The 14,087-nt window shown below is 54.3% G+C and overlaps 1 protein-coding gene across 1 annotated transcript; it reads left to right on the forward strand.

The window, feature by feature from the left end:
• Positions 1-393: 393 nt before the first annotated feature.
• On the forward strand, positions 394-8,243 carry MRM1 (mitochondrial rRNA methyltransferase 1). Its single transcript, XM_058817940.1, has 5 exons — positions 394-1,049; positions 1,800-1,893; positions 2,386-2,506; positions 7,524-7,643; positions 7,791-8,243. Exons 1-5 carry the CDS (start codon positions 394-396, stop codon positions 7,838-7,840), a joined length of 1,041 nt encoding a protein of 346 aa, XP_058673923.1. The 3' UTR covers positions 7,841-8,243.
• Positions 8,244-14,087: the final 5,844 nt, after the last annotated feature.

Raw genomic sequence — 14,087 nt, forward strand, 5'->3', positions numbered from 1 at the left:
TCCCGGGCTGTTCTCGGTACCCGGGGTCACTGGGGTTCCCCATTCCCGTTCCCGGGGCTCTAAAATGCTCCGTTCCCGGGCTGTTCTCGGTACCCGGGGTCACTGGGGTTCCCCATTCCCGTTCCCGGGGCTCTGGGATGCTCCGTTCCCGGGCTGTTCCCGGTACCCGGGGTCACTGGGGTTCTCCGTTCCCGTTCCCGGGGCTCTGGGATGCTCCGCCCCCGGTATTCCCGCCGGCCGCCAGGGGGCGCTGCCGGCCGGGGCGTGCCAGGGCCGCCGGAACAGGAGCGGGGCCCGCGCGCGTGTCCGCGGCTCCGGTGCCCCGCCGGGATCCCCGCCCGGCCCCGTCCGTGCCCCGGCTGCGGAGCGGGGCTGGCTGTTTCCCCCCGCGCCATGGAGCGGGCGCTGCTGCCCCTCCTGTGCCCGCGGGCCCTGCGGCTGTGCCGGGCCCCGCTCCGGTTCCGCTCCAGCCGCGGGGCTGAGCAAGGAGCGCCCCGAGGCAGCGATCCCCCGGAGGCTTCGGGGGCCGGGCGGGGGTCGCGCACCGGGCGGGAGCTGTGGCGGGCACAGCAGGACTCGCCCCGGGCCGGCACGGGGAAGGGGCTGGGGCGAAAGGCGCCGCCGGCCCTGGAGAGAACCAAAGGCTCGGAGATCGTGTTCGGGGTGGCCCCGTGCTGGCTGGCGCTGGCCCGGGCGCGCAGGGCGCTGTTCCGGCTGTTCCTCAAGGAGCAGCGCGGCGGCCCCGGGCGGCCCCTGAGGGCCGAGCTCGCCCTGCAGGCCGCGGCCCGCGGGGTGCCCGTGCTGCACGTCCCGGGCCGGGCGCTGGACACGCTGTGCCGGGGCCGGCCCCACCAGGGAGTGTGCCTGGAGGCCGCCCCGCTGCCCTTCAGGAGCCTGCGGGACGCGGAGGAGAGAGATGGAGAGAGCGGGGAGCGGCAGCTGCTGTGGCTGGTGCTGGAGCACATCCAGGACCCCATGAACCTGGGGGCTCTGCTGCGCTCCGCGTACTTCCTGGGGGTGGACAGAGTGGTGGCGACACGCAGCAACAGGTACGGGACACAGAAACAGATAATGAGACACAGAAACAGATAACGGGCCACAGAAACAGATAATGAGACACAGAAACAGATAACGGGCCACAGAAACAGATAAGGGACCACAGCAACAGGTACGGGCCACAGAAACAGGTAAGAGACACAGAAACAGATAATGAGACACAGAAACAGGTAACGAGATACAGAAACAGGTATGAGACACACAAACAGGTAACGAGACACAGAAACAGATAATGAGACACAGGAACAGGTACGGGACACAGAAACAACGGGACACAGCAACAGGTATGGGACACAGAAACAGATAATGAGATACAGAAACAGATGAGACACACAAACAGGTAACGAGACACACAAACAGGTGTGAGACACACAAACAGGTACAGGCCACAGAAAGTACAGGCTCCTCCAACCCCCTTTTCCTCCCCGACAGGTTTCCCGCCTGCATCACTCAGCTGTTGTTTAGGGAGATTAGGGAGATTTCTGGGGCTGATCTCCAGAGCAGGATTTGGGATGTTGCTGCTCCCCAGGCAGGCTGTGGGGTGTGGGATTCCAGGCTCTCCCTGGACTCTCCTTGTTTAACCCATTTTGTGTTTCTGTTGTCCCTCCTGTGACCCGTTTCCTGGGTGAATTCCTGAGCCCTCCTATTCTCTGTAGGAATACGCATCCGTGTAGTGAGCGGGATCTGAAAATTCATCTGCATTTCCTCTCGAGTGACACTTGTCCATTCTTTTCCCCTTGCAGCTGCCCCTTGACTCCCATAGTGAGCAAAGCCAGTGCTGGAACCATGGAGGTCTTTGATGTGTACAGCACAGATGATCTGCCGGCCTTTCTGAAGGTACAGTGAGACACTTTAATTTTTTTTTTTTTCTTTTTTTCAAGAAAACAAACACGGCAGGTTTGACATGCAGTGTCTGTGCTGGGACACCCCCAGCCCCACTCCAAGGGTAGGGGGAGAGGGTGGCTGTTTGTTCTGGGAGCTGGAGGTACCAGGATGATCCTGCAGCTCTGGGGATGCCGGGGTTTGTCTCCCTTCTCCTCGGGATGTGTGGCACAGCAGCATCCCGGGGCCCAGCACACGATGGCAGCATTGGGCAGCCTTTGGAGCAGGGAACAGAGGAGGAACCAGGGCTGGGGGGAGCTGCTGGGAATCTTTTCTCCCTATGCAGTGAGGTGTGAGAGGGAGCCCTTTGCAGGTAAAAATTGAAGGCATGCCAAAAGAAAAAACCCTAGACAGCTTAACTGAAAATGTGAAAAATAGAGTGCTTGCATACATGAGTTCTTTTTAAGCTTGAGTAATTGGCAGTTCTTGATTTCTTTCCTTTTCTAGGCTAAAAGTGCAGAAGGCTGGGAAGTGGTGGGAACAGCCAGCAGGCCTGAGGATGTGGAAGGTGTTCCTGTCATCAGCTGCTCGGAATTCCGGTGGGACAAACCCCTCATTGTGGTGATAGGTACTGCCATTCCCAGAGCTGGGGGCTGGGGGGAGGATGGGAACAACTCCAGGGGTTCTTACAGGTCTGGAAAAGAAAAGCTGAGAGGGAATCCTGGAATGGTGTGGCTGTGAATGAAGCAGGGGCTGGGAGGAACGGGGGGAGCTGAGGGGGCTCCCAGCAGGAGCAGTCTGTGGATGCTCTCAGAATTCAGCAGCTGAGCAGGGTCTGGGGGGCAGTTTTGGGCCAGTCACAGGGTGGTGTTTGCTTTGTGTTCTGTGTTTTGATGTGTGCTGGAGCCCCAGGTGTGGATTTTTTGTGGTGGTGAGCCCCAAGAGGTGTTTGCTGTTCATGGACAGAGCTGCTCGGGGAGAGCTGTGCCACATTTCCCCTTAAAAACCAGGAATGTCTGGGCTGGGAAGAACCACCAGGGGCTGTTGCTGGGCATGGTGTGGGTGCAAAGCTGGGCATGGTGTGGGTACAGAGCTGGGCATGGTGTGGGTGCAAAGCTGGGCATGGTGTGGGTGCAAAGCTGGGCATGGTCTGGGTACAGAGCTGGGCATGGTCTGGGTGCAAAGCTGGGCATGGTGTGGGTACAGAGCTGGGCATGGTGTGGGTGCAAAGCTGGGCATGGTGTGGGTACAGAGCTGGGCATGGTGTGGGTACAGAGCTGGGCATGGTGTGGGTGCAAAGCTGGGCATGGTGTGGGTACAAAGCTGGGCATGGTGTGGGTGCAAAGCTGGGCATGGTCTGGGTGCAAAGCTGGGCATGGTCTGGGTACAAAGCTGGGCATGGTGTGGGTGCAAAGCTGGGCATGGTGTGGGTACAGAGCTGGGCATGGTGTGGGTGCAAAGCTGGGCATGGTCTGGGTGCAAAGCTGGGCATGGTGTGGGTACAAAGCTGGGCATGGTGTGGGTGCAAAGCTGGGCATGGTGTGGGTGCAAAGCTGGGCATGGTGTGGGTGCAAAGCTGGGCATGGTGTGGGTACAAAGCTGGGCATGGTGTGGGTGCAAAGCTGGGCATGGTCTGGGTGCAAAGCTGGGCATGGTGTGGGTGCAAAGCTGGGCATGGTGTGGGTACAGAGCTGGGCATGGTGTGGGTACAGAGCTGGGCATGGTGTGGGTGCAAAGCTGGGCATGGTCTGGGTGCAAAGCTGGGCATGGTCTGGGTGCAAAGCTGGGCATGGTGTGGGTACAGAGCTGGGCATTGCAGCCACCCCTGAGAGCAGTCAGGGCACACCTGGGAGAGGGCAGGAGATGCTGCCTGTGGGGCAGGAGCAGAGGAATCTCCTCCCTGTTGGAGCAGTGGCTGCCACTTCCCAGAGCACCGAGCCGGGCAATTCCTGCAGGGAGTTCTGCCCACTCTCACCTTCTGTAGGCACAGTCTGGGCTTGTGCAGCCTCCCAGAAGGTGAAGGGAAGGGGAGCAGCAGCTTTGTGGCAGCTGGAGAAGGAAATTCCCCCAGGAATGCAGCTCCAGGCACCTGTGTGTGGCCGTGCCATGCCCCCCACTGCTGGCACCTGGCACCTGGCACAGGAGCTGGCTGGAGCTTTCACACAGAGTCCTGCTGGCCAGGAGCCAGGGAGGGGCTGCAATCCTGCCCCGTGCTGGGGCCGCCTTGGCTCGGAGGATATTCCTTTAATTAAAATGTTTATTGAGCTCCTGGAAACACTGACAAGACAACGCTGCAAATCTGGCATCTCTACAAGATGTGTGGAGCTGTATTCCAGGGGGAGCAGGGGGGCTGGCAGCTCTGCTGATTGCCCACAAAGAAATGCATCCCACAAACGGCGCCAGCACCCGCACACAGGCAGGGCTGGGAGCGGCAGCGGCGTCGTTACCGTGAGTTATGAGAGATTTCTCCAGGAAAAAGCCCAAATATCCTTTTGTCAGGGGAGATTGGAGGCTGATTGGTAGATGCATGAGGAGAGCTCCCGGACCTTGCAGCAGTAATGATTTCAACTCTCTGCTGAGCACTAACTCTTGGCTGGAAAGAAAATTGAACATTACGGTCGCCTGGTGCTGGGCTGGTTGGGAGGAACGTCCTGGATGTGAATATGGAGCATTGCTGCAGCTGCAGGGAGCAGCAGAGATAATTCAGCCTGGGACTGAGCTCCCTGGCACCACACAGATTGTCCTGTAAGTTAAGCATTTGCAGGCTGCAGTTCCCCCTCCTGGCATCCTCTGCCTTGGCAGAGAGTGATTTGGACAGTCCAGCTTAATGCTGTCTGCACTGGAGTCATTGCTGGAGGCGACAGACAGCTCAAACTGGGAGCCTGGTGCACAAGGAACAGATTGGGAGCACTTAGATGGCTGAGTAAGAAGAGTTTCTGGGTAATTTGTTCTTCTTAGACCTTCAGTCTTTAGCTCGGGGTTTAAGGCTCTTCACAGAGCTGCTGGTTTTATGGAGATGTTAATTTTGTATATTTTTCTGCTGCTGGCTCTGAATTTCCTGCACTGGGAACTGCAATTGTGAGTGGTGTTAATTGTAAATGGGGCAGGAAATGTGTTTTGTGTTTTCTCCAAGCTCTGGTCTTTGAGCTCTGTCAGTGAGGGACGAAGCTGAGAGGTGAAAGTTAAAGATCTGAAGTGGGAAGTGTTTTGGTCACCAGTCTAAACGAGGATTTCATCTGATTCAGTCAATACTCCCCCCCTTGTGTCACACTGTGCAAGTCTTTTTGCCCTGAATTTATCTCTCCTGATTATTTTAAGCAGCCAGGGCCATAAAAAGCTTTGTAAAAGCTGGAGGCAAAATTGGTGCCTTTATTGGGAATTGTAAGACCCTTTTTAGGGACAGGAGAGGATTTCTGCAGGAGCCATTGCTGCTGTCCCAGTTGGAGAGTCCTGAGGGAGTATGGTTGGAGAGGCTCAGGAGGTAAGGTGTAAAACCTTTCCAGGACAGTATTTCTGGTTTTCTGAGCATCCCTGGAGTGGTGAGGAGACAGGCAGGGCCATGGGAGGCCTGGCTTTGATTGCTGGTGTCACCCTGGGACCTTGGGTGCGTCCTCCAGGCCTTGTGTGCTCTCCTGGCTGTTACAGCAGGAGGGAAGGATTGGTCAGGATGGGGTCTGGGGCTTCTGAGGGCTCACTGAGCCCAGCCACGGGGCTTTGGCCATGACTGGTTCCATCTGGGAAGGTGATGCAGGATGCACTACCCAGAGCATCCTCTTCTTACCCAAAGTGCAGCCCAGTAAAACATGAGGGGAAAAACCACCTGGGAGTGATGGCAGTCCCCATCCCTGTGTGCTCAGGGATAAAAACCCACCTGGGAGTGATGGCAGTTCCATCCCTGTGTGCTCAGGGGAATGATGGCAGTTCCATCCCTGTGTGCTCAGGGGGATGAGGGTGCCCTGGCAGTGCCACCCCACCCTGGTGTGAGGCTCAGCCAGGCAGGGCAGGGCTGCTGGAGGGGTGCCACATGCTGGGCCTGTTTGCCAGAGGTGTTTGGGATGAGCTGGCCATCCCTGCAGCCCTGCAGCTGCCTGTGCTGCTCTAAATAACAATGTGGAAGAATTCTTTGGGGAGCCAGGCAGGCTGGGAGGTCCAGGGCCCTCTGCATTTTCACCTGTCTGCACACAGCATTGTTTAAAGCCTCTCCCTTTCCATTTCCCTTTGTGACAGTGTGAGTCAAACAACTACTAATGACCTGGGATAGATTTCAACTCTGTTTCACCAGTGTATCAGCCCAAACACATCAGGGCTGCTGCCTGGTTTAACAACTAATCAATTGAAGCCTCTGCTTAAACTGTCTGCATGCACAAGCTGCACCCAGCCCATGGAGTGTGTGTGTGTGTGTGTGTGTGTGTGTGTGTGTGTGTGCTGGGAAGGCTGGAGCTGTCCCTGGCAATAGGGACGTGGGGTTTGGTGTCCCTGGCAGTTGGGATGTGGGGTTTGGTGTCCCTGGCAGTTGGGATGTGGGGTTTGGTGTCCCTGGCAATAGGGACGTGGGGTTTGGTGTCCCTGGCAATAGGGATGTGGGGTTTGGTGTCTCTGGCAATAGGGATGTGGGGTTTGCTCTCACTGGCAGTTGGGATGTGGGGTTTGGTGTCTCTGGCAATAGGGATGTGGGGTTTGCTCTCACTGGCAGTTGGGATGTGGGGTTTGCTCTCACTGGCAATAGGGATGTGGGGTTTGGTGTCTCTGGCAATAGGGACGTGGGGTTTGGTGTCCCTGGCAATAGGGATGTGGGGTTTGCTGTCTCTGGCAGTTGGGATGTGGGATTTGCTGTCACTGGCAATAGGGACGTGGGGTTTGCTGTCTCTGGCAGTTGGGATGTGGGGTTTGCTGGGGCAGAGCTGGCCTGTGCCCCCTTGGCTGCCCTGTCCCTGTGCCCACGGGGAGCTCTCTGCTGGCACTCTGCTCCTGTGGGATCTCTGTGCAGATTGGTGCATGGATATTCCTCAAAACCACTTCAGATGCTGGGGAACAGATCCAGGGATTTAGCTGTACTGAGAAGGGCCTGACAAAGGAGGAATGAGGAGGAGGACTCCATTGATATCAGAAGGCTAAATAATTACTTTATTATACTGTATTATTCTATACATCTAAACTGAATCTGCCAAGCACTCAGCCCTGCACACACTGCACTGATCTTGTGACTGTCAGCCAACAGTCCTGACACACAAACACACACACCTGGCCCTGACAGGCCAAGGAACCAAAGCCCCATCACTGTGGGTAAACAATCTCCACGTTGCATTCTACTGTGGCACAAACACAGGCAGAGCAAATGAGATAAGAACTGTGTTTTCTTTCTCTGATGTTCAGAGATTGTGAAACCCAGCAATGTTCTTGGGAAGAATTGTGCCTTGCTTTTCTCTTTGAAATGTGGGGTGACACTGGGAGGGCAGGGAGGAAGGCAGGGAGGAGGGCAGGGAGGAAGGTGCCAGGCTCCCTCTGGGGCTCAGCTGCTGTGTGGAGCTGCTGAGGTGGCTGAGCTTGGGGAGAGTGTCACACACAGAGAACTGTGACAGGAACTGCAGTGGGCAGGGGAAGGGAGGTGCTGGGGCTGAGCTGAGCAGTGTGTGTGTGTCCTGCAGGCAGTGAAGGGGAGGGCATTTCCCTGCAGACCCAGCTGCAGTGCCAGCAGATGTTGGCCATCCCCCCTGGCAGGGCGCTGCACCCCGGCATCGACTCCCTCAACGTCTCTGTGGCTGCAGGTGAGAGCAGTTCTGAGCACCAGGTACCAACCCCTCAGCTTCTGCACTTAACATCCAGGCCCACCGAATGGTTTTCTTGTGGTCTGGAAAAAAAAAAATCCCTTAATATTTATTTTATAATATTTATTTATATTTGTTTTCCTACAGGTATCCTCCTGCACTCCATCTGCAGCCAGAAACGGAGGCATGGAGATTGAAATCCTCTTTATTTGTGGAGGAAGCTGCTCAGTGTGGGTATGGAAATGCTCTTCCCAGGGTCTCCACCATGACTGTGACTTCCAGGGAGAGCCCAGAGCCCTGAGCTGCATTTTGGCTGCTGCAGAAGCCACCAGATAGATCCCTGATGTTGTGGGTAACAGCTGGGAGGAGCAGCTGAGGGAAGGCAGGCAGGTCTGGGAGCAGGAGAACACCCAGGGGTGGCTCCAGCACCTGTGCCCTGCGGACTTTGTGCATCCCTTGGACTGTGGGGACGGTTTGGGCTGTGGGTGAAGGAGCCCTGTGCCCTCCCCAGCTGTGCCTGGGAGCCTCTGGAGCTGGATTTTCTGTGTTTGGTTGTAAACCAGGTGTGCAGCCCTGCCAAGGGCTGGCAAACGTCTGGAGCGGGGGGGAAATGGAGCCCGTGGAAATAAAGCTTTTGTAAAGATTGGTTGTAGACTCAAATTAATCCATTTTGTGTCGTGTAAATGCAGAGTGTGATTGGTCCTTCAGGTGGGAAGAGGGATCTGGAGCTCGGTGCCTTCTGGGGAAGTTTCCTTTCCAAGCTGGACTGATCCTCCTGGGGCTGAGGTGCCCCAGGACCAGTGTCCTGCTGGTGGCTTCATTTGCAGCTCTCCTGCTTGAAAATCCAGGCTGGCTAAATTATTGAGAGCCAAAAGAATGTTATCACTTAGCACCTTAATTATTTTATTTAGCTACCACGGCCCTCTGCATAGGATTCCTCATTAACACTTAATTTACAGTGCCCTTTAGGGATAATTTCAAACAATTCCGTTCAGCCTGTCCCCTCCCCACTTCCAAATGAATAAGTAAATCACTCTGAGTGACTAATTAGGACTTTTTTTTGAGCTAAATGAAGTCTGTAAGCCCTGGTCTGGGGGTGTGGGGGTGTTTTCTGTGTCCCTGGTGGCACTGGGAACACTGCAGGTGTCTGGGATGGGGGACAGGAGCTCCAGGGCTCCCTTCTGTGGCTGTGAGGGAGAGGAGGGTGCCTGGGGTGTGTCCTGAGGAAAGGACAAATCCCAAACCCCTCTGAAGTGACCCCATCATCCAAACAGGGCTGTGTGACCAAACCCACAGGGAGCAGGAGAGCCCTGAGCTGGCGCCTTGTGGCTGAGAGCTGGTGCAGTTTGGGGGCTGAATTTGCCTTTTTTTGGTTTAAAGCTGAGAGGGAAAGGCTGCAGGCCCAGAGGAGCTGCTCAGCAGCCCAGGGTGCCCCAGCAGAGGGGGCCCGTGGCTCAGATTTGCTCATTTCCAGAGCAAAGATTCCAGGATCCAGCACTGGGCTGGCTGAATCCTTCCTCTGGAGCAGCAGGGATCAGGGTGAAGCCATTTCTCCAGCCCTCACCTGCAGCTAAGTGCATTCATTTCCCGTCTCACAGGAGCTGCTGTTTCTCCCGTTTTGTTTCTCTATTTTAGGTTTGTCCCCGCAGTGGGGAGGCACTCCTGGCTCTGTGTGCCTGGGGAAGCTGGGCTCTGTCAGGCTGTGCCTGGCCATCTGCTCAGCCCCTCCAACCAGGAGGCAGCTGGGGAGCCCTGCAGCAGCTCCTTTGCTCCTGCAAGGCTCCCAAAACCCTTTGGGACCTCTGTGTGCACTGGAGTGGGAGGAGAAGCTCCTGCTTGGCCACCTCCATCTCCTCTCTCCTGTGAATTCCCACTCCTGCATCCATGGAACTCCTTGCTTTGGCACTGGGGCAGCAGACAGGGCTTTTGGGGGTTGCTTGAGCTTGAATTTCAGGATTTGAGAGCATAACTCGGGCTGCAGCTCAGACTTTGCTGCTTGTGAGGGCACTGAGTCCCCCTCTGGATGGCTCTGCTGTTCCCTCTGACCCCATTTCCCTCTCTGGTGAGTTTTAGCCCCATTTTCCCCACCTGCAGTGCCTTTTGGATGGAGCTGATGCTTTGTCCTCCTGTCCCAGCCCCATCCTGAGGCTCTGAGGAGCTCAGGGACCTCTGCTCTCTCCCACCTTTGGTGCTGGAGCTCTGTGCTGTGCCATTTGCCCCGATCTAATAAATGCAATCCATTAATTGGATCATTGCCTGCTTCTCCAGTTAATTTCCTGGATATTTTTAAATGTTAAAATGTAGTTTTTATAGTCTTTCATTATTTTTAGCCCTAAGCTTGAGTATAATCGTCCCTGTAATGTAACTGTAAAAAACTCCCAGCTTTATATCATAAAGGGGGACATTGTCATTTCTTGTGTACATCAGCAAGATCAAAACACGTTCCCTGATTACTTCTGTTTGTACATAGAGTCTCTTTGATATTTAGATATGAATAAAGTGCGTGTGTGTAATTTGAAAGTCAATTCTTCCCTCCCTGCTGCTTGTCATGGATTCCTTTCAGAGGCTTATTTACCAAATCCATTTTAAAATTTACTAATTGCCCTTCCAGAATGATTTCTCAATAATCAAAGTGTCTCTAAGCACAGTGGCAAAATATTTGTCCTGGATTCACAGGATGAGTTCAGCACCAGCACTGCCTTATCTCAGCCAGGGGAAACACAAATCTTCCATTTCCCAAAATCCACCCTTGGGAGTCTGGCTGGGAGAGCAGCTCAGCTCCTGCCCCACGTTTGCCTTTTGTGCTCAGGGTGTCCCCACCACTGGAGAAATCCCATTCCACCCCATCCAACACCTGGAGAGATCCCATTCCCCCCAATACAACTGGAGAGATCCCATTCCACCCCATCCAACACCTGGAGAGATCCCATTCCCCCCAGTCCAACTGGAGAGATCCCATTCCCCCCAATCCAGCTGGAGAGATCCCATTCCACCCAATACAACTGGAGAAATCCCATTCCCCCCAGTCCAGCTGGAGAAATCCCATTCCCCCAGTTCAGCGCTGGGTCCCAGTGATGTTTTGGAGGCTGGAATGGCTCCAGGACAGGGAACAAACGCCTTTCCCTCTGCAAAGGCCAGGCTGGTGGCAGGGGATGGGAATGCTGCTGAGGATGGGAATGCTTCAGGAGCTGGGATTGCTGCCCACGGGGCACCCCCAGAACGCACAGCCCCGATCCCGTTTGTGAATGCAATCAACCTCGAGGTCTTGTTCCTTCCACAGGTGCAATTAACATCACCATCTGCTAATCCGTGATTAACGATGTTTACAAATAGGCTGCAGCACAGGAAAGTGGGCTGGCACTCTTTGGGGCTTTTTTCCCTTTATTTTTTTCCATGGATTGCCCCATGGAATGTTCCCCCCACCCCTCCATTAATTCCCAGACATTTTGCATTTCCCTTATTTAAAAGTGCTGTTAAAACTCCAAACCAGCTGCAGGAATGAAGGGTTCACATCAGAAGGTCAGTGCTGCTAAATGGGATTTAACTGCACGGGGGTTGAGGTACAAACTGATGAATCTGAATAATAAAACTTTGTGGGGAGCAACATATGGTGCAGTTTAAGGTAAATTTTTATCGATCATCCCACAAGTGATGTGTTAAAGGGATGGCAGCCTTTGCTTTGGGTTTGATATCGACGTGGAGTTTTAATAATGGCACACAGGAATATTGTGGAGGGGTTTGTAGTTTAAAATAATAATAAAAATAGAGAGTGTTTTCTATAACTGCCTTCTTGTCTAGCAGAGAGGAATACATTACAAGGCTGCTGTGTGTCCTCCAGATCTAGGTGACATGTAATTGCTCAGTAATTGGTAGAACCATGTAAAAGCCATGGTATTTGCCAGCAAACCCTCCTAAGTTACCATGAAATTGGAGTGTGATATTTATTCTGTACAAAACTGCCTGCCCAAACGTGCGTGGGATCTGGTGGTCAGTGCAGGGGAGTTCCTGCAGGATCCTTTAACCTCCCTGGGCCTCAGGGGTATCCACCCTGAATAATCCTGAGTGGTTTGGGTTGGGAAGGGAGCTCAGAGCTCATCTCATCCCATCTCCTGCTATTATTATTATTATTATTATTATTATTATTATTATTATTATTATTATTATTATTATTATTATTATTATTATTATTATTATTATCCTCTAATTATTACAGCTGTGTCAAGGCTCAGCTCAACATGATGGGAGCTGGAAGTTCTCATGCTTTCAGTGGGCAGGGAGCAGTAATTACACGTGAGGTTGGTCAGAGGTAAGAAGCTCAGTTTGATTACGCCAAGGAGTCACATTGCTATCAGCTGTGTGATATGGGGAACGTTTAAATGAGGGCCATCTTCTGCTAGGAAATGACAGAAGTAACAGGTATCCATAGTTAATGAGCCTAGCAGTTCTAGCTCTTGGAGGTCAGATTTATCAACTTTAGAATTACCAATATAACCAATAATATATAATATAAAAACTTATATAATCAATATAATTTTGGTGTTTCTGGCTGGGAGTTGGACATGAGTGATAATCGTACGGTCAATATTTATCAGGAGTAACATTATCAAACCCTTTTAGGAAAGGAACTCCAAGTGGACAGGTTGGAAAAGGTTTGTCAGGGCTTGTGTCAGACAGACAGATGGTATGGGAGCCTGCAGACCTGGCTAAAGCAACCCAGGCGTTCGTCTTTGGTTGATTTACAGGTAAAGCTTCTGTTTGTGCTGTTTGAGCTGTAAGAGCCCTTTCCATTTTTTCTCCTAGAGTTTTTCCAAGTTCATTTGCCTGGACAGTTGCCACTTGCTGTGGACTCCCAATTTTGTTAGAGGCATCCATCATTTCAGGCACTGCGGGTTTTTCTTTCCCTAGGGCTTTGATAACTCTTTTACATTCTGCATTGGCATTATTCTCAATAATATCCCTTATCATTATTGGGTGAGCTATATCGTCGCCACATTGTCCTTCTGCTGCTTGGATTACCTGGGTCTCAGCTGAGTCTGTGAGAATTATACTAGCAAGATTTTTACTTGGTGTGTGTGTATGTCCTTCCAGGGTTCTTTTCAGCAGTTGCTTAAAATATGGGAAGCAGATCCCACTGTCCCTTATTGCTTTTCACAATTTTATCTCATGAGGTGGGATAGCCACCCGTGTTGTAGGAACACCGGCTTGCTGGCTGAATAGCACAGGCATAGCTAGAGGATTTATTCTTCTTTGCAAATCTGGCCTCTGACTTCATGCCAGTCTCTTAGTCGAAAATTATCAAAAGATTTTTGTGAGTTTTCTAATTTGGGATTAATCCTGGCGAATTTTCAGGGTTTAGTGTCTCTTTTTGGGTCGAGAAATCTCTCCCAAACCCTGTGGGGACTCTGGAGCTGTTTGGGAACAGTTCTTTTTCGAAATGCTTTTGTGTTGGGATCAAAGGGTTGGCATTTGCAGGGGCAAAACAACTCTCTGTCTGTGCTGTATTTATGAAAGCAGCTGTCACATTCCAGCCTCCCCCTCCTCGTTACACGGTTTGTGTGCGTGGATGCGGCTGTGCGGACGAATCGTGACACAAAGTAGTCCCGCTCGGTGCTAGGAGTGCGGAAGGCGAAAACGCGGAGGGATCTCAGATAACGGTTGTGCAGCGCGCGCTGCGGAGGGATCTCTCCGTGATGTGCCCGGCTCCTCAAGTTCCGGCAGAGAGAGAGACGCGGAAGGATACATGCAAGTCGCTGCAGTTTTCGCCTGCTGTGGTGCCGTGTACGGACCCGGTGGCGGCGGAAGCGGCGTGCCAGGGCACGGGCATTTCGGCTGTGGCCGGGCAGCGGCATGCAGCGGCTCGGAACCGGGACCGGGCTGTGCCAAAGCTGCGGCCAAAGCAGTGGGGCTGGCGGCGGCGGCGGGGCCGTGGAGATAGAAGTGCGCATGCGTGCGGCTGATCCCGGCAGCAGGGCCGTGGTTGGATGAGGCGGCGCGGAGTGATAATGGTGCGGCGGTTGTAGCGACTACGCATGCGTCGGTTGCGTCACTGTGGCAGCGCGTGGCGGGCGCGTGGCGGGCGGGAGGCGGCGGAGCCGCGGGAACGGGAACGGGAACGGGGCTGCGGCCGCGGAAGGGAGCGACGGGACGGCCATGGCTGCGGGAGGCGGCGGAGCCGCGGGAACGGGGCTGCGGCCGTGGAAGGGAGCGACGGGACGGCCATGGCTGCGGGAGGCGGCGGAGCCGCGCCATGCAGCAGCTCTGAAGCGGGGGCCGCGCTGGGGAAGGCGCGGCTCGGCCCGCCATGCAGCCGCGGCGGCAGGAACGGGAAAGCGACCACGGGCGGCGGCGGGGTGGCCGCGGGGGCGGGAGGCGGGAGGAGCGGCGTGGAGGCGGCGGGAGGCTGCCGCGGGGGCAGCGTGGCGGGCTATGGTGGGCTGGGATGGC

Source organism: Ammospiza caudacuta, chromosome 20 (assembly GCF_027887145.1).
Source record: "Ammospiza caudacuta isolate bAmmCau1 chromosome 20, bAmmCau1.pri, whole genome shotgun sequence".
NCBI classification, from domain to species: domain Eukaryota; kingdom Metazoa; phylum Chordata; class Aves; order Passeriformes; family Passerellidae; genus Ammospiza; species Ammospiza caudacuta.